Consider the following 25,831-nt stretch of genomic DNA (forward strand, 5'->3'; position numbering starts at 1 on the left):
AATGAAGGCAGGTTTGTTTGATTGGAATGTTGCCATGTATTTCAAGAAACCCAAAATGACTACCAACAAATAGCGTCTCAGACACTGAAGAGATCTTTTAACAGCAAACTGTACTATTAACAAATTAATAGTCTGGAACTTCAGATTGTGATGTCTGCTCACTATCCTTTTTTTTTTTTTTTTTTTTAAAAAAAAAAAAAAAAAGTTTACAACCAAATTAAATCTCAGAGCAAACAAACTACCTGGAGTGAGTACAGACAAATCACTAAAGCTTAGTTAGGAACTTAAGTTTATGTACAGCTCTGTATGGGTTCCTTTCTGCTCTCACTTGTGCTAGGATTTTGCCTGTAGGTAGGTCTACAGAAACAAAACGGAAGGCCAAATTACATGAGCAATGTGGAGTTACAAGTGCACCAAGTTGCACCTTCTGGCTTCATGTCACATTTTGTCCTGCGCTATTTTATCACCTTAATGTGACCTTCCTTTGAGTTCTAACAGGTCAGGTTTTAGGAACGATCATCTGATTCAAACTAAATTTATGTTCAGAAATGCTTCAGACTTCTGGCCCCATCCACTCTCCTATATTCTGTTCCAGCAGCTTGAATAAGGCCATACAAAGACTTGGTGCTAGCTACAATGCTCAGTGTGAAAGTGGATGCAAGTGTGAAAGAACCAACCATCTAATAATTTTCCCACAGGAAAATCATCTTGACCATACACACTGCTGCTTTCAGTGCTAAGGTCTAGAATTCTAAAACATCCTCTCCAATGGAAATTGCAGGGATTTCAAACTGTCAAATTCCAGGTCTGCAAGGAGTACTGGTGTGCTTTAACAGACCGTAGGTGCAAGTTCTCATGTAAATCCAAAAGGATTGGACTAATTGGCTGCACAGTGAGTAGGGCAGTCTTCTGCAAAGATAGCGGCAGCGTCTCCAGATTTTTTCTCTTCCAGAAGCTCATCATCCTTTGCCTTGCTGTCTGCAGCAGCTTGAAGCTGGTCTCCCACCTGGACATCTTCTGTCAGTTGGAGAGGGCCTTCTGTTTGCCCCCCAGCATACGTGGGAGTGCTGTGCTTCATGAGAACAGTCTTGAACTGTGCCAAGGGAGCGTTGGTGCGAACGCCCATAGGATCAAAGTGGGTTCTGCTGACTCTGTATCCAGCTTCAGAGAGGTAGTTTAAGAACTTATTTAACCTGAAAAAGCCATGTAAGAAGGCATTAACAGTGGTGAGGCTGGTTCAGTACAAATTATATGTTAGTCATCATAGCACTGTAAGACTGGAATGTAGATATAAGCCTTACTTGGGCATGTTCATTCCTTTAATACTGTGTCTGTGGATATTGTAGTAAAATGCAGGGTGCTCCGCACTGTTGTCAGTTTTTTGTCGTTTGGTCACATTTCGCATCACTTCATTATTTTTTCTTTTTCCTGAATCACAAAAAAGGCCAGTGAAACCTATGAATATTCACTAAGTCCACTTAAAAAAAAAAAAAAAAAAAAAAAAAAAAAGCCAGCAAAGCCAAAGATAGTACATACAGAAAACCCACACAGCAACCGCGCCTTTATGGATGTATTCATGCTTTATTAAGTAATTAGCATCATGCTTTTACCAGGAAACATGACAAATATCACTCTAGATGAAGTAAAATAATTATGCAATGGGAAAATAATTCTTACTCAAGTATGATTAAATACAAAGAAGTTACAGCTGAATACTCGTTTGGCTTGGCCATCACTTCAAGTATAAAATCATACTCTGAAGTTGCTGAGGTTGAACAAAACCAATCAACTTACCAGGCACCACATCAGACTCTGCCAGCATATCTGGTGTTTTAATATATACGCCACACTCTTCTAGAACATAATTAAAGGTCAAAATTAAGTCTGCTGTAAAACAATGGAATGGCAAAATGCCCGAGTTCAACAGAAAAACCCACCATCAGCTCCCAGCCTGAGGTCAAAAGTACAGTGAGAGGCATGCACATAGTTCATCTGCTTACCAGCTCAGTAATTGAATTTAGAGGAAATACTAAAAACGTAACTTTGTTTAATGGTAAAAGAGCATGCAAGTGCAGAAAGTTGTTCCTTTTGGTGGAATGATTTACTATTCCAGCAGAGAGTACAGAGCAGCAACCGCAGTCCTCAGTGGCAAGGAGCAGAATACAAGAGAGAACTGAGAGACACACACCACCTCCAGCTCCTTCAGGGAACATGCTGCATTTCACAGTGGTCAGCCTGCCCACGTTATGCTTATCTGTTTCAGGATCTCCCATAGTGGTTACATAGGTATAAATCCAGCACTCTGCCTTTGATAGATCCTACTTTTTTTGCAGCAAACCAAGCCTCACACTTCAAAGTAACAGTTATTTCCTTGACCTTGTGGCACATACTCTGCTGTTAGCATTATGCTACCCAAGAGCAATCTCTCCAAAACCATCAAGCCAGTCTCTTCATGAAGAGGTCACAGTTTTTTTCTTACCTTGTTTGTTCTCATCAGAAGGACTATGGGTAGAAAAATTCTTGGAAGTTGTACACTCAGCTTCACAGACCACTGTTTTCAGAAGTGGCTGAACATCATCTAAGCCATACTGGACAGCTTCAAACAGCATTCTTCTGAGGAACCCAGTATTAAAGAGAGCACCTGACCTAGGAAATGTAGGAGAAGTGAGAAGACTTTACTAATGAAAGCAAAAAAAGTTCCCTTGAAAAAAATCACTCAGAGTGATTTGCAGTTAAATTACACCAAGGAGCTGCACTGTACTGCTGCCTAACATAGCAGTATAGAGTGGCTTGGTTTCTAAGGACAGCAGCATTGATCTTGCACAAAAAACAAAGATCTCAGGACTATTATTCCTACTACTTACTTTCTGTACTAGGTAGAGAAAGTCTTTCAGTCCCACTTTTATCAGGAAGAAAGCTACTGCTTTTAATGCTGCTTTGAAACCATTAGAAGACTTAAAGAATTTATTTTTGTTTTTCGTAAGAGGCAATTTAAAAATCATCAAGTAGTGTACTTCCATCAGCACGTGTTAGGATTTATTATGTACACTCTGTAAGTATCCAGTAATAAACAACTTCATGACATTAGCAATCAGAGGAACACAGAGCCAGGTTCTTCAGTGCAGGACATACTAAAATAGCTGCACTAAATGTGAAGTTTAAAGTGAATTTGTTATTTATTTACTGGTTTGAACGCTATGAACAAAACAAAAACCTGAACACCTTCCTAAATTCAGAGAACAGAATCAGTCAACTGTTTCCTAAATTACTCCTGACTGCCAGTTTCATTTTACAGCGACGGATGATCCAGCAGACCTGCATTTCTATGCAGTGACTGAGCAGTCGACCTCTGCAGGTCCTCCCAGCCCCAGTTACCCTGCAATTCCATGCTGTTCTCTGAACTTACCAGAGAGGACCAAGAACTACTGCTGTCCTCCCAGGCATACTGCCATGACAATCACAAGGCAGCTGCTGATAAGGATTTTCTGCAACAGGAAAACAGGATTTCAGTGAATTTGGAAGTCATCAGTGTTTACTGAGATGATACAGACATGAAGTAAGTTTACTAAAGTAATTAGAAGGGTAAACAACAGCACAAGTGCAACAGCACTCTCACTTATGTCAAACACTGCGGCAGTGCTCTTCAGTTCAGTGAGTGACGATTTTGAGCTGTAATCATTGTTAAAATGATGCTGTAAAAATGACTACCTAACCTGCTCCATTTCTTAGCAGATTTCAAATGATGAGGAAATTACTAATTTTCCTACAGTTATATGTGCAGCTGCCCAGGCTAGCAGTAAACATCAATAACAAAAATGTGAACATCCGTCAGTCACATACATAAAATACACCTTGCCTACAAGATCTCTAGACTGTAAGTGAGACTGCTTGCAGGTAGAGTATCAAATAAACCACTAATTTATTAAGATCTCCACCATAACACTGCACTTATCAGTTACTCACTTATGTCTATAAAAACAGGATTGAATCTCTTTAATGAAAAAATCACTGCACACTCTTGCACCTGACTTGAAGCAGGGTGTTCAAAGACACCACTAGCTAAACAGCAAAACATCCAGGAACATGCAACTTTGAAATAAATGAGGTTTTTCCTTTTACATCCATTTCAATTATTACCTGGCTAGTCTACCCTCCAGCTTGAATTTTGTACAGAGACAGCTCACAAGCTCAAGCTCAGCTTTTGACAGAAAGGCTGCCTCCATTTATTCCCAAGTGTTAGATGAACTGAAGGGATGCTGTGAACTTTTTTTTACCACACCTACTAAAATTATTTCCATCTGGCATTTACAGATAAGGCCCAAGCAGGTAAAACATACCCTCACCTGAGGGAAAGTGATACTATTGATTTTGTTTGACTTTCAGGTAACTGAACACGATGCTCTGAAGAAAGCAATCTGATACTAAATCCATCAAGCCGCTCCTGCATGGAGGGAGCAGAATGGCAGCCAGCTCCTCAAGCCCTTCACCAGAAGGCTGGGCTGAACAGCATATCAGTCATCCCTCAGCAGCTACAGTGAGCCTGAGTGCATGCTGTCTAGCAGTAAATCCAAAACATTTACAGCAAAATTCATGAACATAACCAATCTAAGCAGCTACCATAAAACAGACAGCTTGTATTAGAAGTAGCTTTATACACTGTATGCATCTTTACATTAAATAGAAATAATACTTAAGGAGATGTAAACATAAACAAGACCTTAACAAACAGAAGAAAAAAACAAATCAAAACCCACAAAGGAAATCATACACTCAAGAAAGTGACAAGAAATACTCACTTACCTTCTACCATATTGCCTTCTTTCTGAAAAATTCTCTCCTCACACCACTGACAGTGGATGAGATATCTTATTTTCTTCGCTGAATCATCTGCAGGAGATGGTCCCCTTAAAACTCTGACGACTACAAGAACAAAGTGTTCTAGGGCTACTGCAAGCAAGACTTCAATGCCTTTATTACAGCGAGCTGCAGATCTACAGAGGAAAAACAAACACACCAAATGATGCTGAATGTAGTAGAGTAACATTTCTACAGACACCCGAAGCTCCTGAAAGAATTCTGAGCTCACCTGCTTTCTAGAAACCGACACTGAAACTTTAGGAAAGCAATCTGGAGAGAGTCGCTTCTTAAACGCTTAGTGTAGTCTACTTCCCATAGCGCTGAGAACGTCACACTCCAGTTTTCATTAACTAACAAATACTGGTCTGTTCTTCCATCATCCTTCTATCCCAATACCCACCTACTGCCAGGATAACGTAACTAAAAATCTGAACAAACTGGATGAGAAGCCAAGAAAACTGAGATTTAGAATGACACACACAATTGTAAACCATCAAACACTAATTAAATAAGGACTGCAGGAAGACAAGGCAGCAGTTCCTGAGCAGATAAGCGCTGATAAGAAGAAAATTTTCGGAGAGTTGGAACTCATAAACCAGAACTGATCAAACTTCATCTGAACAGCTAAGAAGTTCAACCTCATCCCCCTCTCCAAATCTCAGTTCATAACGTAGTTTCAAAGTAAGGTTATGTTTAATCAGATGTTTAAGAATGTTCTGCAACCTACCACAGGAAGGGAGATGAAAAAATTAAAGTCTAAATGCATTCCCATCAGTTTTTTAGCTCTGCCATTCCAAAGACCTCTGCATGTATTGTCTTCTTTTTTTCTTCCCAAGCAGTTTGGCCAGTCCTTTTCTTCCTTAATTAGAGACTAGATTTTCAGTCCTCATTTGTTTAACCAGCCAAAGTTATTAGAAATATCTAGAGCAGGCAGGACCAATCCAGGCTCCAGGGGATAGCAGGTGGCCTATTCCAAAGTGGACACCAGTTTGCCTTAACACTAGTTATCATTAAAAAAAAAAAAAAAAAAAAAAAAAAACAACAACCCTGGAATTCTTAGCTAGAAGCCACTGAAGTGTTTTAGTTAATATTCATAAAGCTGTGTGCAGTACTGAAATGGCAACAAAGTTGAGAAAAGAACCAACAAACTCACGTATCTCAAAGTCCAGCTAGTCTAGTATAACACCCCCCACCAAAACCAAAACCCACCACCCTTTCAACATCCCAAACCCCTACCCTATTTATGTACTTCCATCTTTCCTGAGCCTTTAGTTTAAAATGTAGTATGTCAAGTTTACTAATGTAAAGTACATTAGTTAAGTTTACATAGTAGCAGAGATAAAATACGAAGCATAGATTCTGTATCAAGAAGTCTGGCTTGTAGAGTCCAAGAATTCTGGAAATTCAGCATGCTTAACCTACAGTGGGAGTTCGAAATTCTGCATCAAAATAATTTGCTCTGAGCTGATCTGTTCTAGCAATACCTTGCCACAGCAGCAATGACTGTCCTGGCTGCCAGCTCCTTGTAGTACTCTGTTCGCACAATGTTACATCCATAGTGACGCAGGGTGACGTGTTGAGCCTTTGCATACAGAGAACTGATGTCTGTGGATGTCAGCGACACAATTCCAAGATTCCTCACGTTTCTGAAGGCAGAATCCAGGTAATTCACAGAAGTTCCAAATGGGTCCAAATGTCTAAAAAGAAAGCAGGTTGCACTCTGCATTAACCATTTATCCTTCCTTTTAAAAACAAAAATAAACTCCCTTGAATTATTCCACAACACTATAGGATTCAGTGCCAAAATTACAAGAGCCAGCGCTTGAATGTGCTGGAAAATACACAGCACTACAAGGTCGGAAAGTGTTTTTTTTTTTTTGCATCCTGATTCCTTGACTAGCTCAAGTGACAAGAATATTGGCCTGACAATTACCTTTGTCCTTAAAAAAAAAACAAACTGCTAGAAACATTTTATATATATTTATTAAGCATGCACACCAGTTTATGTACTAAGTAACTAACCATCAGCCTGAATGCCTGCTGCTTAATTAGTTCAGATCTGGAGGCTGAACAGTACAAAAACATCCAAGCATTTATTTTGATGTCTGTAGGGTTTTCAATCTCACCTCCACTGAAAACAAATGTGCTGCAAAATGCATTACAGGAAATCAAGTCATGCAATAAGAATTCAGGCCTGTCCAGTAGCATGGAAATGCATGCATTTAAAGTCCATTAGATGCTCTAAGGAAGGAAAAAAACAAAACAAACAAAAGCCTGACAAATTTGAGGAGAGAGACTCCTAATCAAGGAATGTACTGGACTCGATCTCTGGAGATCCCTTCCAACCCAAGGTATGAGTTATTGATCACAATTCTGCGATTCTGTGACATGGGATAACTAAAAAAACTTTTCAGATCAAATAAAGGAAGCAGACCTTAGACATAAGAAAGACATTTCTCAATGAGATTGTGAAGCCCTGATGCAGGCTAAGCACAGAAGATGCCTCAACCCTGGAGCTGCTCTAGGCCAAGCTGGATGGACCCTGGGAGGTCTGATCTGGTGGGAAGTTCCCTCACCACAGCACAGTGCTGGAACTGGGTGGACTTCAAGGCTCCTTCCATTCAAACCATCCCATGAGCCCATGATAATGCTTCCCAAAAGACCTTAATGTGCACAGTGAAAACTAGGTTTCATTCTGTGACATTTCTCTTTATCACATAGGCAATGATATTGTACCAAAAAATGTTCGGCTCAAAATGTTCATGCACATTCATATTTCATTCTGGATGTCGAAAGTCTTTAATATTTTTCCAACAATTTCTAAAATATTAAAAATAATTTTTAATTTTCAGTTTTCATGCATCTTGCAACTGCATGTTGGTTGCTTCTTTAATTCCAACTTACGCTGGGGCATGAAGTAGGACAAGGAGTATCAAGATCAAAACAGAGAACTTATTAAGAGAAGTATCTAATACTTACATAAAATCAAATGATCTCAAATGCATTATAACATTGGCGTCCATTTTTGTCACCTCAATGGTATCAGTATTTTCTTCTCCATCTCCTAGAGCTTCGTAATTGTCTTCTTCCTTAGCGCTCACTTTCACCTTCATTTTGTTTAAATGGCAGTTTTCCTGAATCATTGTCACAGAATTCTCATTGCAATCATTAATTGTAACTCTGACAGAACTTCGGAGATGTTTTGCCCACTGTAATCCCATTATACCTATGGAAAGACAGAAATGTAACTCCATGACGGAACAAGGGAGCTGGCTTCTGGTTCATCTAACTCAAAACAAACCCACATCCCTTTAAATGCTTGTAACACAACAGCATGCTGCAAAGCTTTGGTATGCTCCTGCAACAATTATCTTGGTGACCTTCTGCACCACTACAGTCACACTGAAGTTTGTGAGAGGATGATCTGTCACCTTCTTATACAAGAATTGGGAGTTACAGACCAAAATATGAGTGATGGAGTTAAAAACTGTGCTGAAGACCCTTGGCTTGCTCAGAGCTCCAATACAGCAAAAAGCAACTCGCAAATATTCTTGCTGACTTTCAGCCAACTACAGGATTATCCTGTAGAAATGCAGGAGGGGCTGCAGCTCTGAAATTTCACCTGGTTCGGAACAGTGACTAAGTTTATGCAAAATGCTGAGTGGCTACTGTTGTTCTCATCTGTAAATTTAGGTTTATAAAAGCAGAGTGATCATAGTGCAGTAGCTCAGAGTTTTTCATTTTTATTCCAGAATGCTAGTGGACTCCAGCAGAACAACTTTACAGTTAGTTCAAGTTCAGAATTTGTTATCAATCAGAGAGGATTCAGTAAAGAAAACTGGATACACTACCACTGTTTAACCAAAGGTTGGTTTTACAGCCACCAAGGCTCAGAAGACTCAAGATCTTGATTGCACACTTCTGAAGACAGAATTTCATGAACATTAAGACAACTGTTTTCAAGCACACCACTTAACTTCAATTTAATATTATTTGCAATCATTTTCAAAGGACCTAATCTAAGCTCTTGAAGGTTGTATGTAAGCCAATGACTGTCTGCCTAAGCAAGAAAACAGCATACTCAAACACAACATGACAAGACTGTTACTACTCATTTCTGCAGTTTCATACTATCGGATGTTAACTGAAGATAAAGAGCTTGATTTTACCAGTAGCACCAAATGCATCCAAACATTCTATTGGTTTACGTTCCTCAGCTAAAACAGCCAGTGCACAGAATATCAGTTGCCTGGAAAATTTAAAAAATGTAAAAAGCCATTAGAAGGTGATAAAATTTTTTCTTCCTCTTACCTGTTTCCCTTGAGTACCTTCCCAGAACAATGAAGGCAGATCACCTTCTGAACAAAAGAATTGTAAATCAGAAAGCTTAGCTAACACTGAAAGATTAATTTCAGTAGTTAGGTTTACTTTTAACCTCCTTAATGGATACCATGGTGTTTCACATTCTATTTAGTGACTCAGCTAAGCAGAAAATTTCTAAGGTAAGATCCCGAGTCATTTTCCAGGTATCTCAAGTAGAGTTTTTCCTCCTTTCCCAGCACGATCTGAGGTTACCCTATTAATTGCTCTGTATTTGAAAGGAAATGAGGTATTGATCACAAACTTAGCTGGCTTCCTTCAGAAGCACGTCTCAGTTTTCATAAATGTAACTGAATTAACTTTAAGCCTGGAAGCTGGGACATTTACAGCAGTGAGACAAGGGGTCAGCCAGGGTGAAGTCCAGCCCTGTGAGAATTTGACATCCAAAGAGAAAAAAAAAAAAGTCCTAAATAAAGAAGGCCTAGGTACACTGCCCTTCAGTTAAAGAAGAATGATCAGTGAGCAGCGGTGGAATTCACAGAAAAAGATTTCACGTGTACACACAGAAATCAGTTTTCAAGCCTGCTCTTCTTTTAAAATCCTGCTCTTTTGCATAGCATATATTTTTTGCAAAGTCTTAGCCACTTTAGAAATAACAAGACTTCTGAAATAGCATTTCTATATTTTAACAGTATTTGTCAAGAGCTTACTGATGGAAAACTTTCCAAAATTAACAGAAATTATCCTAGCAGACGAGTTAAAAGCACATCTAAAGGGAATTCTTATTCCAGAAACTTTCTTGTTACTCACAAAAGCTATTTCTCCTCCAAATCAAGCACCCACAGGGTATATTCTTCATAACTCATCGACATTTCACTCTGCAAAGTCACCTACCCTCATTCCTATCTTCCCACTCCCAGTTCTCTCACCTGTTGAGCTTCATTTTGGGATTAAAATAGGAGTCTGTTTTTTGAGGTGTGAAATAGTTGGGAAGAACCTGCACATCTGTGTCTGCCTCTTTCAGCACTTCACAAGATGACTTGGGAGCAGGAGCTGAAAAAATAATTGCAGAGCAAGGAAAAAGTGAGAACGGAAATTCAGATTAGGATATTTGATACATGACATTGAGTTTTTGCTCCCAGGTAACAAACAGTGCAATCATCCAGCTGGCAGACATGGACCAGTTAGTCACAAGAAGGAAGGAAGGAAAAAATAATATATCTTACAGTCTGGAAAGCAGCAGACAAGGCTCAAGCTCTACCATGATTTTCTTGCCATAAAATACAGGATTTGTTTCTTACTTCAGTTCTTCTATATCCACCTAGATTTTAGAAAGTAAGCCCAGAGCCTGAGGCTTATCACATTTGTTCTGTATGTACAAGTAGTATTTGCCAGGTAACTAAAACACTTTTAATATGGCCACGAATGTGAACCATTCAATTCCTTGATCCAATCTCTTTTAAAGAGTTTTCAAAAAGCTTCATGAAACTGATTGACAATTTCAGTGTTTAAGTTTTGTACAGACCGTGTTAAAACAGGTGTTCTTCATTTAACAGCTGTAACACTGTCACTCCTCTGAGCAGTTATTCCCCAGTCTAACAGCAGCAAAATTTACCCAGAGATAACCAGGAAAAATGTGGAAGCTTTCAGCCAGAGACCTCTCTCAGTGTACAGCCTGCCCATCTCACGGTGCTTCAAGCATGCAGTCAGCACATCTGAGCTGCTCTGCCATGCTGCTCCATGTTCATAGCCCTCAGCATTTGCTGGTGCCTCCTAAGCACCAAACGTCCTCCAAGAGCTTCTCATCTACCCAGCAGGAAAACTACCCACATGCATTTTAAAAGTACAACATTTTTACTAACTGCTCTGAAGGGAATCAAACAGAGATATGATGCAACAGGCAAGAGAAGCCTGAAGTTTCTCATGTCATGAAGCTTCCATGGAAACATGTTCTACCTCACAGACATAAAAACTGACACCAGGCATTAAGCCTACTTCTTACTACTACAGACAGAAACATCCATACATCTGCACACAGACAGAAACATCCATATGTCTACAGACAAAATAGATGAACAAACAAAAAGAACAAGTTTCAATAGTGAACTGTCTGGGCCATAATGAAAAAATCTTAGTTTTTACACAAAAGCAAAACAATGTACTTTCTGCAAATAAAAGAAAATCTGTGAAAATAAAGGAAATTAAATTAATTAGAGACATCTGGTGTTCCAATTACCTAGAATGCTTTCAGTCTCATTTTTATCCAAGCTTAAAAACAAAAAGTCTAATTCTTGAGAAGGTTAGACAAAATTAAAATCCGAAGAACTTGTAACATCACGATCACAGCTCTCCAGGACTGAATAATAGAGCAGCTCAATTTGTAAACCCCTGCTGATGCCATTTGGTAAAAAACAACAACCACCACCACACATGTATGCTGTAGAAAGATTTACTGAAGACTGATTTAATAACAAACACAGCCAAGAGAAGGAATTAAATTCTCAGTGCAGGTTTTGTTTTAAGGACACCAGGTTCTCCATTGTATTGGAAAGGTAGAAACCTACATTTACAGCACTGATCTGTTTGTGAAGAGCACATTATCCATCTCTACAAACAGAGTAACTGGTTAACAGAGACAAAAACCACAGCATTCCCAAATCTTTCAGGAAAAAACACATTCTGAAAAATTAAGAGCAGAATTCTCATTAGTAAACCCAAGTAATTCTGTTTATGAATTTTTCTCATGTCTGTCATCATAGATAACCCACGCTGCAAAGTATCAAATGTTTTTCAGAATTTACCTGTAATAAATCTTGATTCAGTTTCTCCTTTATTGACATGGCGATTAATATGTCCTATCATATCAGTTCTTCGTGTGATAGTTGCTGAGCAGATGATACAGTGGTAGTGTGCTCCCATCTTTGAAAACGCCTATAACACAAAATGTACTTTCAGAACACATAAATGTGGTTCAATTTGGACTCCCGCTAAACACAGGCTGATGAAGAAGTCATCTGTCTTAACTCTACTACGCATAAAACATTGTGAATCTGCAGCCTGGAGACTGCAAATAACCAGACCCACACAGCACGCTGTCCTACTGCAGCAACACAGCCCAGCTGCAGCAACACAGCCCAGCTGCACGACACAGCACACAGGGACAGAGCAGAGAAGCACCCACTGCTTGCTGCCATGACTCTTCATCTCTCCCACAGAGAGCTGCTCTCGCAAGATGTAGGCAGCTGTTCACCAAAACGCCAGAGATGTGACATTCAGCTCCCCACAGGGTTATATCAAGACATTATTCTGGACTGATGCACACCTGGTGTAGTGCAATGGAAAGAAGTCATACTTTTCAGATTAAGGATAGTCTGTAGAAGTTGCTCAAAATCACCCATCTCCCCCATCGCATAGGCTAAGAAACACTTCTATGATTCACCACTTTTACCTGATCTGCAACGAAGTTTGGTTTTGCTACACGACAAGGCAAGTGGCAGATACACATTCTGTACCCTATAAAACAAAAGCACGCTACAGTCTGAAAATTGTTTCATTTAATTTAACTTCAGTTTTGCCATACTCTGGATGGTTATATTATTTCCTGCAAACTTGTACATCTTGTTTATTAAGAAACATATGATGCTCACTCTTTTTCTTAAAACTCCTTGTAAGGATTTTAATGTATCTTGTAAACAGATCAGAGTTTGGTAGCGTGAAAGATAAGGCTATAGAATACTTATACTGAATCAATACTTGGAGCAGTTATCTGAACCCAAAGAAATGTTATGACAACGCAAAAAGGACAGCAGGGTGAGGTGGGAGCAATGGTGGAAATTGCTCTAATATAACCAAAACATTTATTAAAGTAGTTTGCATCAAATAAATGTATTGTATTATCATGACACGTCAAGCACTTTTTTTTTTTTAAAACAAGAAAATGCACAATTTGAACTATTTTGGCATGTAAAAAAATGGAGAGCTATTTTACATTTCTATTTTATATCCCATGGCAAAGTAAATGGTCAAGATAGGGTTCTGGTTTAGAGCTGATAAGGTGCATGAAGCTCATACTTAAGTCAAGAGGAGCTAAAAAAGACCACAGACCAATGTCCTCCACATCTGCCCTCTCTTTTGCTATTTACTGTTGAAAGATGGCTTATTTTACCTTCAAATTCCACAGAAATTTTCCAGTGCAAATTCTGGAGGTGACGATGAAGTTTATGGCCATAGCAGGCTTTAAATTTCTCTTCAGGACACAAGGGACAAGGCTTCTTTTCAGCTGAAAATACCAACAAGGATTATGAAGAGAAACGTGTAAAAAGCAGTTACGATGCCTTTTAAGAGATGCACATCAAAAAGAGAAGGCAAGTCCAACCAATGGAACTGAAGATTAGTTTCTCAGGATATATATGGATATATATGCAATTTATGGATTCTCTTTGCTTTCTACTTAAAGGAATACAAACAAAAAATATGATTTCTTTCAAGATCATCCTCTTCTACAACAGTCAGTTCCACGTTTTTGACTTTATTTATTTATTTATTTTTTTAAATTTCAGAGCCATTTGATCATAATCTAACTTCTTAACAGCGTTGCAGAGTGAGGGAATTTTACAGACATCCAGAGGCTTACAGTGTTTCAAGAAAACCCAAACAGTGAGAGAACAAGAACCTGTCTTTTATGCTCCTGAGCCTCTGAACATGGCTTTAGGTAAAGCAAGCACCTGGTATCTTTTCAAACTGCAAAAATACTGTACACAGTGCTAATAATAATCTTCGAGAAATCTTGTTTTTAGAACACTAAAGCAAGTGCAAAATTGTCTGGCAACAAAGGTGTTGAAGCAATCCAAATACATCCTAAGTAAAAGCTGAAGCAATCCAAATACATCCTAAGTAAAAGCTAGCTCCTGGGACACGCAGGCTGTGCACTTAGTCTGTGGGAATTACAGACCAGGGCACGCATACAGCTGCCTCTGGGTCTCCTACTGCTGAAAAATCAACTTCTCATGTAGAATTTAGCAGAAAGGTTTGTAGTGCCACAGTACAGGATGAATACTGGAACTTTCTACACAGTGTGGGTGTTGATATACTAATTCCTTAGTCTCACAAACAACAGAATTCGTCTGATATGGCCTTCTTACAAGCAACCTACCACACCCCTGCAGTATCCCATGCCTCTGACACCAGGAGAAGCAGCTAACAGTTGAAATCAAGCATTGCTTCTCCCTAAGGTTGATAAGGCTCTGCTACTGCCACACGTTACTGAATCTCAAACACGAGGTAATGACAATAAACACAAGTCAATTCATTCACACACAGCAGAAGAATGGTAATTCCATGGTAGAAAGAAAAAACTGACTATTGAGAACAGGCAAGGGAATAGAGTTGCTTTTGTTGTTTTTTATTTTCTAATCGGCGCCATGGATTAATGCAGAATTTGGTCTGATAAAAGTTAAAACCCATGAACATCAGACCTAAGAAGAATCTATTACTCATCTCTTCATTAAATACAGAACAACCTAACTTTCTATAGAAACTATTCTCTCGGTATATTTGTTGGTCAAAATAAGCAGCTGCAGAAGCAGGCTATTATCAGTGAACACCCTAGAAGATTATTAAGGCGCAAGAGCTGTATGACGTAGTTTACACACTGATGTTTTTCTTGATCTGTGAATAAAAACAAGTTTCAGGTGCAAGGACTGGCACTATTTATATTAAAGACAGACGTGATCTGAGAAAAAACAGGAGTTGCTAAGAGTTGTAATAAAAATGCTTAACACTCCTAAGCAGTCCTCTACTAAAAAAAATGGATCAGAAAAAATGATAAAGTAAGTAAGGAAACAACTGAAACAGAAGATTAAACGCTGTAAAGACAACAATTAGCTTCCCTGATATTGTGGCTACAGTGAGACTAATGAGCCTAAGTGAGACTGAGCTGCTGATGTAAGTATAGCTAGAGTAAACATTCTGCTAATCCATGCATGCTACCAATATTAAAAAAATGCAGAAGAAAAAAAATGCTTAAGGATATCGATTTACTGAAAGAAGTACAGCAGTTGATAAAAAAAAAAAAAGAATAAATATTATAAAGTTATTCAGTAATGAATCCCTTGGTCTCTGAGCATCACAAACAAATGAAGAACAAAACAGATGCAGTGTTTGAAAAATAGCTATTGAGGAAAAACGTAAATACTTGAAACGTGAAGATTTGTGGCCTGGGGTACTGCTAAGGTAGACTCACCTTCATTCAGGTCAGCCAGTTTCTCTAGATCAGCAAGTTGTCTTTGAATGGAAAGATGTTTCTCTAAAACAGGAGAGATTCAAAAATTAAATATACTCTTAAAAATGTGTTTTTTATTACTATTGTATTACTTAGTCCATCACTTCAAGCCTACTACTGGAAAAGGTCAATACCACCAAATGGAATACTTGTTTCTATCCTTTAGTTTCCAGTAGAAAGAGTAACTCGCAAAATTAATCCCCAAGCTGGTTTTTTAGTAGGATGAAAATATTCTACTTGCTTTTCAATGCTGACACACATCAGAATTCTCCACTTGAAGTGATCTTCACTCGAAAAACTCAAGCTGAAAAGAGCAAGTCACATACTATTTGTCTCTGACTTTTCTACATGCCATTGTTGCTGAATACACAAAGCAGTATCATCCTATGAATGGCCTGGCAAAACTAAAATGGCAGCCAGAGGTGGATAGATTTTAAGTAGTAATTATTTAATATAAAACCAGGACACTTTCAATTCTACCTTTTTTTTTTTCTTAGAATGTTTGAGAACATCTAAAACTACCTTCTCAGTTTTCAAATTATCAATGGAAATAGCATAGAATTTGCTAAGCCCAGTAGGATCAGCTTATCCAGTAAGTTCTATTGGTTGCAGCACACAGAACATCTCAGTCTATAAGACCAGTTCTGCAAGGACTTTAAAACTTTTCAATGCTTGTACAACATTAGTCTTTCAGATTTTCTTACATGAAATGAAAAGAGCAACTGATTGATACGCAAAGATACGACAGGGAGCATTAAAGCTAAGGTTAAAATCAACTCCTGCTTCCCCATTTGCGTGGATATTCTCTTGCACTGCTGTCACATGCACTAATTTTGGAAGTGGCTTCCAGAAATCATAGAGAGGATGAAATGGCATCTCACTTGAAAGAAGTTTTCAATACTGTAGGAAAATATTTCATACAGCCACATGGGAAAAAGTATCACTAGCCACCAGATGCATAGAAACTCAACTGCACACTTTCCACTTGACTTTCTTACCCACCATTTCTACCTTTTCCTTCTCCCTTGCTCAAACACACTACAGAAATACTCATATTTATGAGCAAACCTCTTGGATAATCAGATGAAACACCCAAAACGTTACTATCAGGCTCCCTTATGGATTCAAGCTCTGTTCTTTCTTCTTTGGTTTCTACTTCTGACCCAGCTTTCACAGACAGGTTGTTGTTTTCCACTTTTGTACAGCCAACTTCGCCATCTTAGGAAAATCAAACAAATTAAAGTAAAAATGTTATTGATACATCGAAATTGTAATGCTATGTTCATTCGCTTTCAGCCATATTTGCTGCTACTGTAAAAGAGAAAAGTTGTAAAACCAGAGTATTGGAGAAGAATATTTGAAAGACTATCGCTCACCCTTGGAAACCAGGGTGAGAGGACACCATCCTGGACAGAAGAAACCATTCACTCATCTGTACTATCAGATGTTTGAAGCTAACAGGAAAACGTTGGCATGTTATTGTCTTGCAAAACACAGTGTGAGCAATACAAAGCAGCAAGCAGGAGGTCCAAATACACTTAACTATCATACAGGACTGACAAAAAAAAGTTTGAAAACAGTAGTTAACTGTGGCTAGTTCAACAGTCCGGAAAAAGGAGGCCTAGCAATTGGGGAATTAAACAAAGAAAGAGCAGTAAAGTGCTGGGCCTCAGGGTAAAAGGTAATCTTAACTTCCCATATGAATAGAATGAATGGGTGTGCTGTCTCCTCGGCAATACCAGTCAAGATTACTATCTTCAGGTTTTAATACACAGTTTTGACTAAAGGAACAAGTATAAAACCTACTCCAAAAAAACCCAAAAAACAAAAAACCAAAAAAAAAACAGCTTAGGAGCTGAAAGAAAAAAGTGTGGAGAACCTGCACATGGAGCAGTACTGCCCCATATCCCTCCACTAAAAACGTGCATAGTCCTAGGAAAGTTTCAGAAAAGGGCGACAAGAAACAATTTTAAGGCATTAGCCTCCTAGCCACTGAGAACCAACAGGACAGGTTAGATGGCTTCTCAGCCCATTTATTTGGTGTAGGGAACCTACTTTGGCAGGGGGGTTGGACTCGATGATCTCTGGAGGTCCCTTCCAATCCCTATAATTCTGTGATTCTGTGATTATGACAGACACCTGTAGAAAAGGTGCAGCTCTCTGTCACTCCTAGCATAACCCAGGATGGATCAAATTGCTGGAATAATCACACCAGAAGATTTCTGCATAAGCTAGTGCTATGCTGCAGAGCTCCCTGCCACTGCCTTCTTCAAGTCTGCAGGTCCCAAAGCAAAAATGTTATGGGAGAGAAATGGCCAGTGAGCTTTTAAACCCAAAGCCATCAGCTCAAGGAAACGATGAACTGCCTGCTGTTCTGTAACAGGAGGCATTTCTGGAGGGTTCATTCAGTCTGTTCATCCTCAGACAACTATTCCCAGTCACGGCTGGTGGCAGAACAAGGGCTGGATGGATCTCGCAGCAGTTCCTAAGATGGTTTCGCTTTTAAAAATTGCAATTCGTTGCAATATTCCCATCCCAAAGAACTAGAAAGAAGAAACTGCAGGAACGCCTAAAGACACAGGTCAGGTAAGTTGTTCAGAAAAGGAGAAACGCCCACTAAAGTTGCCTTAAGGAAAACAAACCGGGATCAGCACAGCTCTCAGCATCACTGCAGCGCTGCTGTATTTCTCGCAGACCTATTTGCAAAGATGGAAGATCACCCGATTCTCGCATTTACTTCCCGCCTGCTCATCTATTTAAAAGTCAGAAAGCTTTTTCGACACAATTTACTTTTAAATAGAAAGAGCCAAAATCAAATCGCGGGTTTATGTGCGTGTTTTTAAAAGGCGGAACTGAGCGCACGTGCAGCACTGGGGTCAGGCAGTGAGGTGGAAGGGCGCGCAGAGCAGTGCCGCACAGCCGGTCTCCCGGCACGTCCCGAGCACGTGCGGGGCCAAGATGGTCGGGGCGGCCTACACCCGCGTCAGAGCGAGCGCGCTCGCTCCTTCTAGCCGGCCTGCTAACAAACGCACGCGTTACTGAAGCGGGATTCCAGTTGCTGGCGGGCCCAAGCCGCCGGCCCGCGGCCGAAATCGGGCTACGAAGCGGACGGGACCGCTGGCGCCGGGCCCACGTGAGACTGCACAGCCCCGGCCCCGCGCGCGGACACACCACCCTCCCCGCCCCCCCGCGTCGAAGTGGGCCGTGGGCCACCGTTCCGCTTCACGGCCGCCGCTGCTCTCCCCCCCCCCCCCCAACCCGGCGTCCCAACGGCCCTTACTGAGCGCCGCGGCCTCACCACCTCCCGCGGAGCTCGCCCCATTCTTTGCTGCCTCCTCCTCGGCCTCCTGTAGCCGCTCCGCAGACAGCCCAGCCTCCGCGGCCTCCTCCGCTGCCATCTTCTGCGCTGAGAACAGGACACCGGGCGGACCGCCTCACCCGCACGCCTTTCTTTCCCCGGCCGGGCGGGAGGCGGGGCGCACCGCCTACATTTCCCAGAGCACCTAGGTAGAAGGAAGAAGGAAGAAGGGCCTTCTGGGTTGGAACGGTAGGCTGCTGTTGGAGGTCTGCCACGGAGGGGGTTCGTTTCGGCCTGGCGGGCGGGGGCGGCTCTGCGCTGCAGCGAGGGGGTGGGAAGGGACGTGCTGTGGCGTGGGGACGCCGCGATCTGGGGGCCCAGCGCATCGCCCGGTGCTTCCCTCAAACGAGAACGGGGCTCGTCGTCCCGGAATGGGCTGCGTTCCAGGAGGCGGCGCGTTGAGTTCTCAGGGCCTGAAGTAACCGGGTGACGAAACACGCAGCGAACGGAAAGGCTTTCCGGCCTCGTATGCCGTCCGCGCGGTTTGAGCTGGCGCTGATCGCCATCCCCGGCGGCCGGTCCGAGGGGTGCCCAGCGTCGTGGCGGGAAGGAGCCGGGTAGGGTGGGGCGGTCCGCCTGGGCGCCGCGCATCGCAGTGGGCCGAGCCTGGTAGCTGACTGCCTTAGCTCTTCGCTTCTGTCTCGTTCTGCTCTTTGCTTATCGCTAGTAAAAAACCGTTCTTTAGTTAGCCTTTTTTAGTGTTAACTAAAAATAGTTGGAACTGCTGTAGAAGTCTGGGGCCTTGTTGAAGTCACGCACGGTGTTTGCCTCTGTTAGCTTGTTGTGTCTGCTGTGGTGGCAAGGCTCGAGCAGGTGGCAGAGCCGGGAGCTGCCAGCCTTTCTTCTGGGAAGTTCCCCGAGTGAGATGTGGATCCCTGGTGCCCTGCTCAGACTGGCTGTGGCTGTGTAATGTGAAGAGGAAACTAAAGAGAATTTTTTTCTCAGTGCAGTTGCAGTATTTTTTTTATTATCAGCAGGAAATAAAAATGTGAAGTCATAATAGGAATGCTGTTTCTTTTCTTCATAGGTTTGAAAGATGTCCAAACAGAAACTGAAGAAAATAGAGGAGGACAGTTTGAATGGTCAGGATGACAAAGTAGGATTATCTTCATCATTGTATTTTTAATCGGATCCCCACATAAAAGAGAAGAGTGAATTATTTAGCAGTTTTGTGATGGAAGAATGAATCAGTGTTAAAATGAAATGCTCTTCACCAAGAGCTGCAGGAGGGTTGAATGTTCAGATAGCTGCAAGTTCCAGCTGGGTAACTGATCTCTTTTCCTTCAGAGCCCACGGGTAGGATAGGTATCAGAAATTAAGGGATTTTGTTTTAAATTATACTATACCTGTCTGGTGAGGGCTGTTGAGCATGAAACTTACCAAAATTATTCTCCTCTTTGGTTATTCTTTATCTTGTATCGATATATATTGATTTTCTGATTATTTACAAATTGCACTTTTTAGCATCTTAAAAAGCAACTTTCAGATACTTCTTCTTAACAACTGAGATACAAATCAATTATTAATATTAGATCTGGATTATTAGTACTTGATATATATCTGTATAAAACACATCCGCTACCAGTCTGATGCTTTCCTATGGCTTTGCTTCTTTTTTTTTTATTACTTGTATACGCTTCTAGAAAGTTGTTTTCTGCAAATAATATATAACCAGTAAATCAGTAGTTTAATAAGTCCAGTTTGCTAACTCTTTCTGTCTAATTTTGCAAAGCATATATGAAATGAGAGAGCTTTTAATTATCTTAATATGAATGTTTCTAAAAAACGTTTGCAGGCATTTGTAGATGAATGTGATATGGTAGATTTAATAACGTGAGTTACACACATTAAAAGCTTTTTGCTCATGTAGAAAATACAGCCTCAACCTTTCATACCTCCTTTTCTTCCTGAATTCCTCATTATTATTTACAGAATCACAGAATTCGGCCGGGCTTGGAAGGGGCCTCAAGAATAATGAATCCCCAACCCCCTGCCTCATGCAGGGCCGCCACCTTTCCATTTAATACCAGCCCAGGCTGCCCAAGGCCCCATCCAACCTGGCCTTGAACATCCCCAGGGATGGATGGGGCATCCACAGCCTTTCTGGGCAGCTGTTCCAGCACCTTACCACTCTCTCTGTAAAGACCTTCCCCCTGACATCCAACCTAAATCTTCCCTCCCTCAACTTAAAACCAGTTCCCCTAGTCCTGCAGTTATCTACCCTGTCAAAGAGTTGACTCCCCTTCTGTTTGTAGGCTCCCTTGAGGTACTGAAGGCTGCAATGAGGTCACCCCACAGCCTTCTTTTCTCCAGGCTGAACAAGCCCAGCTCCCTCAGCCTGTCTTTGTAGGGGAGGTGCTGCTGATCATCTTTGTGGCTCTCCTCTGAACCCTCTCCAACAGCTCCCTATCTTTCTTGTACTGGGGGCTCCAGACCTGGACACAGTATTGCAGGTTGGGCCTTACAAGAGCAGAGCAGAGAGGGACAACCACCTCCCTGTCCCTGCTGGCCACCCCTCTGCTGAAGGAGCCCAGGATTCCATTTGCTTTCCGAGCTGCAAGAGCACACTGCTGGGTCATGTTAAGCTTTTCATCCACCAGGTCTCACCCCATAAGAAGGGGACAGCCCAGAGCCCCTTCAGCTCTCCCACATGGCAGAGGGCCCCACACCAGGATTTCCCCTTGAGCAGGGACACTTGTCAAAGTAGTGATTATTTAATCCTAGAGATTAAAAAAAAAAAATTCTTACCCACAACAAATACTTGGTGAGTGACTAATGACTGGCTTACTGTGTAGTCTTAGCTAAGTAATAAAAAAGATTGATGGTGCATACAATCCTTTAGAGATAACTGTTGACCAAGTCTTGGGGTGAGCTGCTCTCATACTCCTCTGGGAAGGTGTCAGGAAGGCAAGGTGTTTGACTCTGAGTCTTGTGACTCATAGCAAGGTCTACCTGATGATTTTCATCTGATTCAATCCTCTGTGCAGTACATAATCAAGCATGCCATGCAATTGAACCTTGATAAAGCACTGCCATTTTTACCATTGAGCTCCATTATGTCACTGTCTCGTGTCAATAAAGCGCATTACTACTTCCTTCGTATGAGTGAAGGGCATAGAATGATAGAATGGCTTAGGTTGGAGAGAGCCTTAAAAATCATCTAGTTCCAACCCCTCTGCCATGGGCAGAGCTGCCAGCTGCTAGATAAGACTGCCCAGAATCTCATCCAAGCTGGCCCTGAATGTCTGCAGGGATGGAGTATCTACAGGCCTCTCTAGGCAGCCTGTGCCAGCGTACCACTTGTCTCTGGTAGGTGCTGCCACCATATGTGGAGACTATTCATGTACAGTATGTTCCAGGGCTGATTCCTAAGGACTGCTCAGTGGTTCCCATACTGGGCAAGCTGAAGGGTGGAAAATTAAAAACAGGAGTTTGGGAAAAAGGATTATGGGAAAAACTACATTTAGTAACACTTTGGACCTTGAGGCATGTAGCTGTCTTTTTCAAGGTCAGCTTATTCAAAATCACTGTGATTCTAATGTGAAATAATAGCTTGTTCTGTCTTGTGAAGAGTTTGTTACAGCAATTTTCTCTTGGGCTTTTTTTCTTTCTTTCAGAACTCTGAAGTCACAAAGTCGTATAGTCAAACTGTGGACAGACAGACAGAATTTCAAAGGTAAATTCTGTGGCATTAAATATAACTACCATTGGATTGTTTTGAATACTGAATTTAAGTATTAATTTATTGTTTTCTACTTTTGTTTTCAGTAAATAAAATATGGCAATTTAACTGAAGTGTTGGCATTGCACTGATGAGTAGATTTATGGGTGGATTCTGCCTGAACTTGTCAGTTTGAGTTTGTTGAGAAAACAGGATTCAAACAATTTTAAACTATCAAGTATACCATTACACTTCAAATAGAGTAGGAATAGTATCCTTCCAACACTACTGTTATAAAAAGCCTTTTTTTTTTCCTGCCTTGAGCAGTACCTTGTTGGTCTGTACCACATATTTCATGTTCTGTTAGCAAAATGTAGGCTACTTGAGGCAAATAAAGCAACCTTTCACCTTAAGCATAGCAAGTGTAAAAAGTATTTGAAAAGTAATATAGAGTATGAATGTTCTTATGAATCCTGAGATGGTAAAGCTTTGGTCTGTTTCTTAATCATGGCAAAATCTTGTTGCATATTTGTCAGGACATTCAAGTTATCTGTTCTACAGGCATTTCTTAAATGGCCTTTACCTCTTCAGCACTTCCATAGTACTGTTATAGGGCACGAGAGTAAGTGTCAGGGGTATTTTACACCTAGTGTCTGATAAATTTAATGAATATTTTCTCTGGTTTTATAAGAAGTAATTTCTTATTCAGTTTTCATATCATGATTCCTGTAGAAAGTTTATGTATTTCCCTCAGTTGTTCCTTTTCCAAGTTACTCAGTCTGTTTATTCTGCCCTATTTAAGGGCCATTAAGTGCTTGGCAGTGTGTGACCAAGCCTAACTGCTGCATGCTTGATCTTTAGGGTGATACACCCTACATATAATTAAAATGCTGTTAAAATTCATCTGTGTGTTAAGATGAGAATAAACTGTAAAAGGACATCTCTCCAGGTAGTAAAATATAAAAAAAGCTTTTTCTTATTTTGGTACTTTGAAATGGCTCTACAGCCAAAGATGTAAATAATGAAAGCCCTACAGCAAGCTTCATAGAGGACAGATGTTGCAAGTTCTTGTTTAAATATACATCAAAGTGGTACCCATAAATATGCAGTTATTACTGCCTAAATCGAAGGCAGTGTTTCTTGCTGGTTTTTTCTTGTATTATGTTAACTGAGCTAGATTACATGACTTTTTTTTTTTTTTTTGGTAAAATTTCTATAGATTCAAAACAGAGAAAGGCAGACAAGAGAAGAAACAGTACCGAAGTTCTAATACTTGTGCTGATGGACAATCCCAAGGAGAATCTCCAAATGGAAGCAAAACCACAGCTAATTCTTTAATCAAATCTGAAAAGCGAAAGAGAATAGTTATACAATTTAAATCCAAAGAAGCTAAACATGGAAAAAGTAGAGGCACTGCTGATGTAGTGACAACTAGCAGGAAAGATCATAACAAAGGTCCTTTTGATGGTAAAGAAAGAAAAAGACACTGTCATAGCTTTGTGGTTCAGAGAGACAAGGTGGTGAAGAAAAACAAAGTTGAACTCTGTAAGCCAGAGGTAAAAGTTGAACAAACTGTGTTGGGACAACTGAAGTCATCTGTGTATAATTTATATGTACCTCATAAAAAGGCAGACAGATCTAGAAAAACGAGTGAAGATGTCAGAATTCAAAAAATTCAAAAAAAGCCACCTAGCACAGTCTCTACAGAGACTGCGTGTCATGATAGACCTGTCAGTAGGAAGTCAAATATGTTATCTAGGACTTGTGAAGAAAAGTATAAAGAAGAATATAAGGAGTTTTCTAAGAAAAATCAACATGCTGACAAGCATATATCACACTGCTCAACTGAAACACTGCAGCAATGGGACTGTTGTAAATGGAAAAAACAGGATGCTGATCGAGTTAGTTGTAATTCAGGGACTGAAAAAGGGGACTTTGAAGCCACCGCGTTTTGTTTTAAGCAGGTAATGAGAACTCAGTTATTTCTGTATTACGCAAATGTCTGTTCTAGGCTGGTATCTGAATGGCAGGCAGTTTGTATGTAAGTAGACTTGCCTTCTTGCAAGGTTCAGGATCCCATAGCCTGCTAGATGGATTTTTCTGGTCACACTATAAATCATGTTAAAATGCTTATCTGCTCTACTAAATGCTTAGTCAAACTAGTTCTGTTTCTATTATTATTTGTTTCTTTTGAGTTTTCAATCGCATCTGACTCCTACCAAGTAAGAGATAATATAAAATCTACCCAAAAGTTGAGTAAGTGTACTTGTATAATATTAAAGCGCTATATTCTGACTCTTGACAGGAGTAAAAAACTTGATGCTTTTTCCTCAGTCTTAATTAATACTCTGTGATGTTGGTATGTTGTTGTTTTTAATTCTTCCTGCAGGGCTTTCCATCCCCTCAAAGCAGTGCAACCTTTCCATTGCCTCAAGGCTGTGAATACCCGGAAGGCGACCAAGAGGTTAGTAATGCTTTCATTTAACAGTTGTTAGTTGGAATTTACAATTCATGGCATTGATGTTGTACAGTTAGAAGTTCCATGGCCTTTCCTAATATTTTGCATTGCTGGTCTAAGATCTATATGATCTAAATACTTGGAACCTTTTTTTCAAATACTAAACAAACTTGCTCAAATAGTAATCAGGAACTCTTTGAGATAGGAAGATTGCCTTCTTCTTACTCTTTGTAAGACCAGGGACGTTCATACTTGCTTGCATACTCAGCTGTCTAATTTTCCAACCTCTTGCGTTCCAGTAGGGGGAGAGACTTTTTTTTTTTTTTTTTTTTGAGAAACATCTGACAGGTTTCTTGCAGGTTATTTAACAAAAAATGGAAGAAAAGTTTTGGATACTAGGCCAAAAGATTTCTCAGAACAAAGATTTCTTGGCTGCATTTTGGATGTCTTTTTGTGGACTTCTTATACTGGAGATTAGGCAAAAGATACTCACAGCTTTACACTTTCTGTATCAACTCGATTTTTTTTGTCTTTCAGTTTTAGTCAGCTGAACAAAGTAATTAACGCAAAAGTAAATTTTTTTGAAACAATTCAAAAGTGATTTCTTACCCATAATTGATTTCAGAAGTGCACATATTTTTTATTGTAGATGCAGATAGTTGAGGATTTGCATGTTGCTCGTATTGAAAAGAGGATGGCCCAATCTGTAGTACAGACCTGTGGAGAACTGACAAGTATGGAAATAGATCTTCCAGAACAGGATTTAAATATTTATGCTGGTATGTCATAATCTTGTGTTTCTTGGTGGTACAAGCATTTGGTTATTAAAATCAGTTAGTGCCCTGTGTAGTGAGCAGACAACTGATTTTCTAAGAATAATAACTGTGCTATTATTCT

The 25,831-nt window shown here is 40.3% G+C and overlaps 2 protein-coding genes across 11 annotated transcripts in view; one reads left to right on the top strand and one right to left on the bottom strand.

Annotated features, from left to right (window-relative positions):
• Positions 1 to 12: 12 nt before the first annotated feature.
• TRMT1L (tRNA methyltransferase 1 like) lies at positions 13 to 18,942 on the bottom strand. Of its 3 annotated transcripts, none has more exons than XM_042819295.1 (16): positions 18,738 to 18,942; positions 16,526 to 16,675; positions 15,419 to 15,481; positions 13,343 to 13,456; positions 12,626 to 12,690; positions 11,979 to 12,108; positions 10,107 to 10,230; positions 9,027 to 9,106; positions 7,837 to 8,083; positions 6,342 to 6,554; positions 4,801 to 4,991; positions 3,407 to 3,485; positions 2,480 to 2,646; positions 1,795 to 1,854; positions 1,302 to 1,428; positions 13 to 1,193 (listed from the first exon to the last, which is right to left on the bottom strand). In XM_042819295.1, the coding sequence occupies exons 1-16, from the start codon at positions 18,853 to 18,855 to the stop codon at positions 878 to 880; spliced, it is 2,244 nt and encodes a 747-aa protein (XP_042675229.1). In that variant the 5' UTR covers positions 18,856 to 18,942; the 3' UTR covers positions 13 to 877. The 3 variants fall into 3 exon arrangements, with proteins under 3 accessions (XP_042675229.1, XP_042675231.1, XP_042675230.1); XM_042819297.1 differs by having other exon boundaries at positions 18,759 to 18,941; XM_042819296.1 differs by having other exon boundaries at positions 18,756 to 18,941.
• Positions 18,871 to 25,831, top strand: part of SWT1 (SWT1 RNA endoribonuclease homolog) — a 33,314-nt gene continuing 26,353 nt past the window's right edge. Inside the window, exons 1-6 of one of the 8 annotated variants that reach the window (XM_042819287.1) lie at positions 18,871 to 19,004; positions 19,843 to 19,911; positions 22,433 to 22,491; positions 23,696 to 24,440; positions 24,866 to 24,940; positions 25,584 to 25,713. In XM_042819287.1, coding sequence (XP_042675221.1) covers positions 19,852 to 19,911; positions 22,433 to 22,491; positions 23,696 to 24,440; positions 24,866 to 24,940; positions 25,584 to 25,713 — 1,069 coding nt within the window. In that variant the 5' untranslated portion in view covers positions 18,871 to 19,004; positions 19,843 to 19,851. Of the gene's footprint in view, positions 19,038 to 19,164; positions 19,373 to 19,842; positions 19,912 to 22,432; positions 22,492 to 23,695; positions 24,441 to 24,865; positions 24,941 to 25,583; positions 25,714 to 25,831 lie in introns of those variants that run through there. The other 7 variants (XM_042819291.1, XM_042819292.1, XM_042819294.1 and 4 more) reach the window with 7 other exon arrangements.

This window comes from Centrocercus urophasianus, unplaced genomic scaffold (assembly GCF_019232065.1).
Source record: "Centrocercus urophasianus isolate 14NV4802_14NV808 unplaced genomic scaffold, USGS_Curo_1.0 seq_18, whole genome shotgun sequence".
Classification (NCBI taxonomy): Eukaryota; Metazoa; Chordata; class Aves; order Galliformes; family Phasianidae; genus Centrocercus; species Centrocercus urophasianus.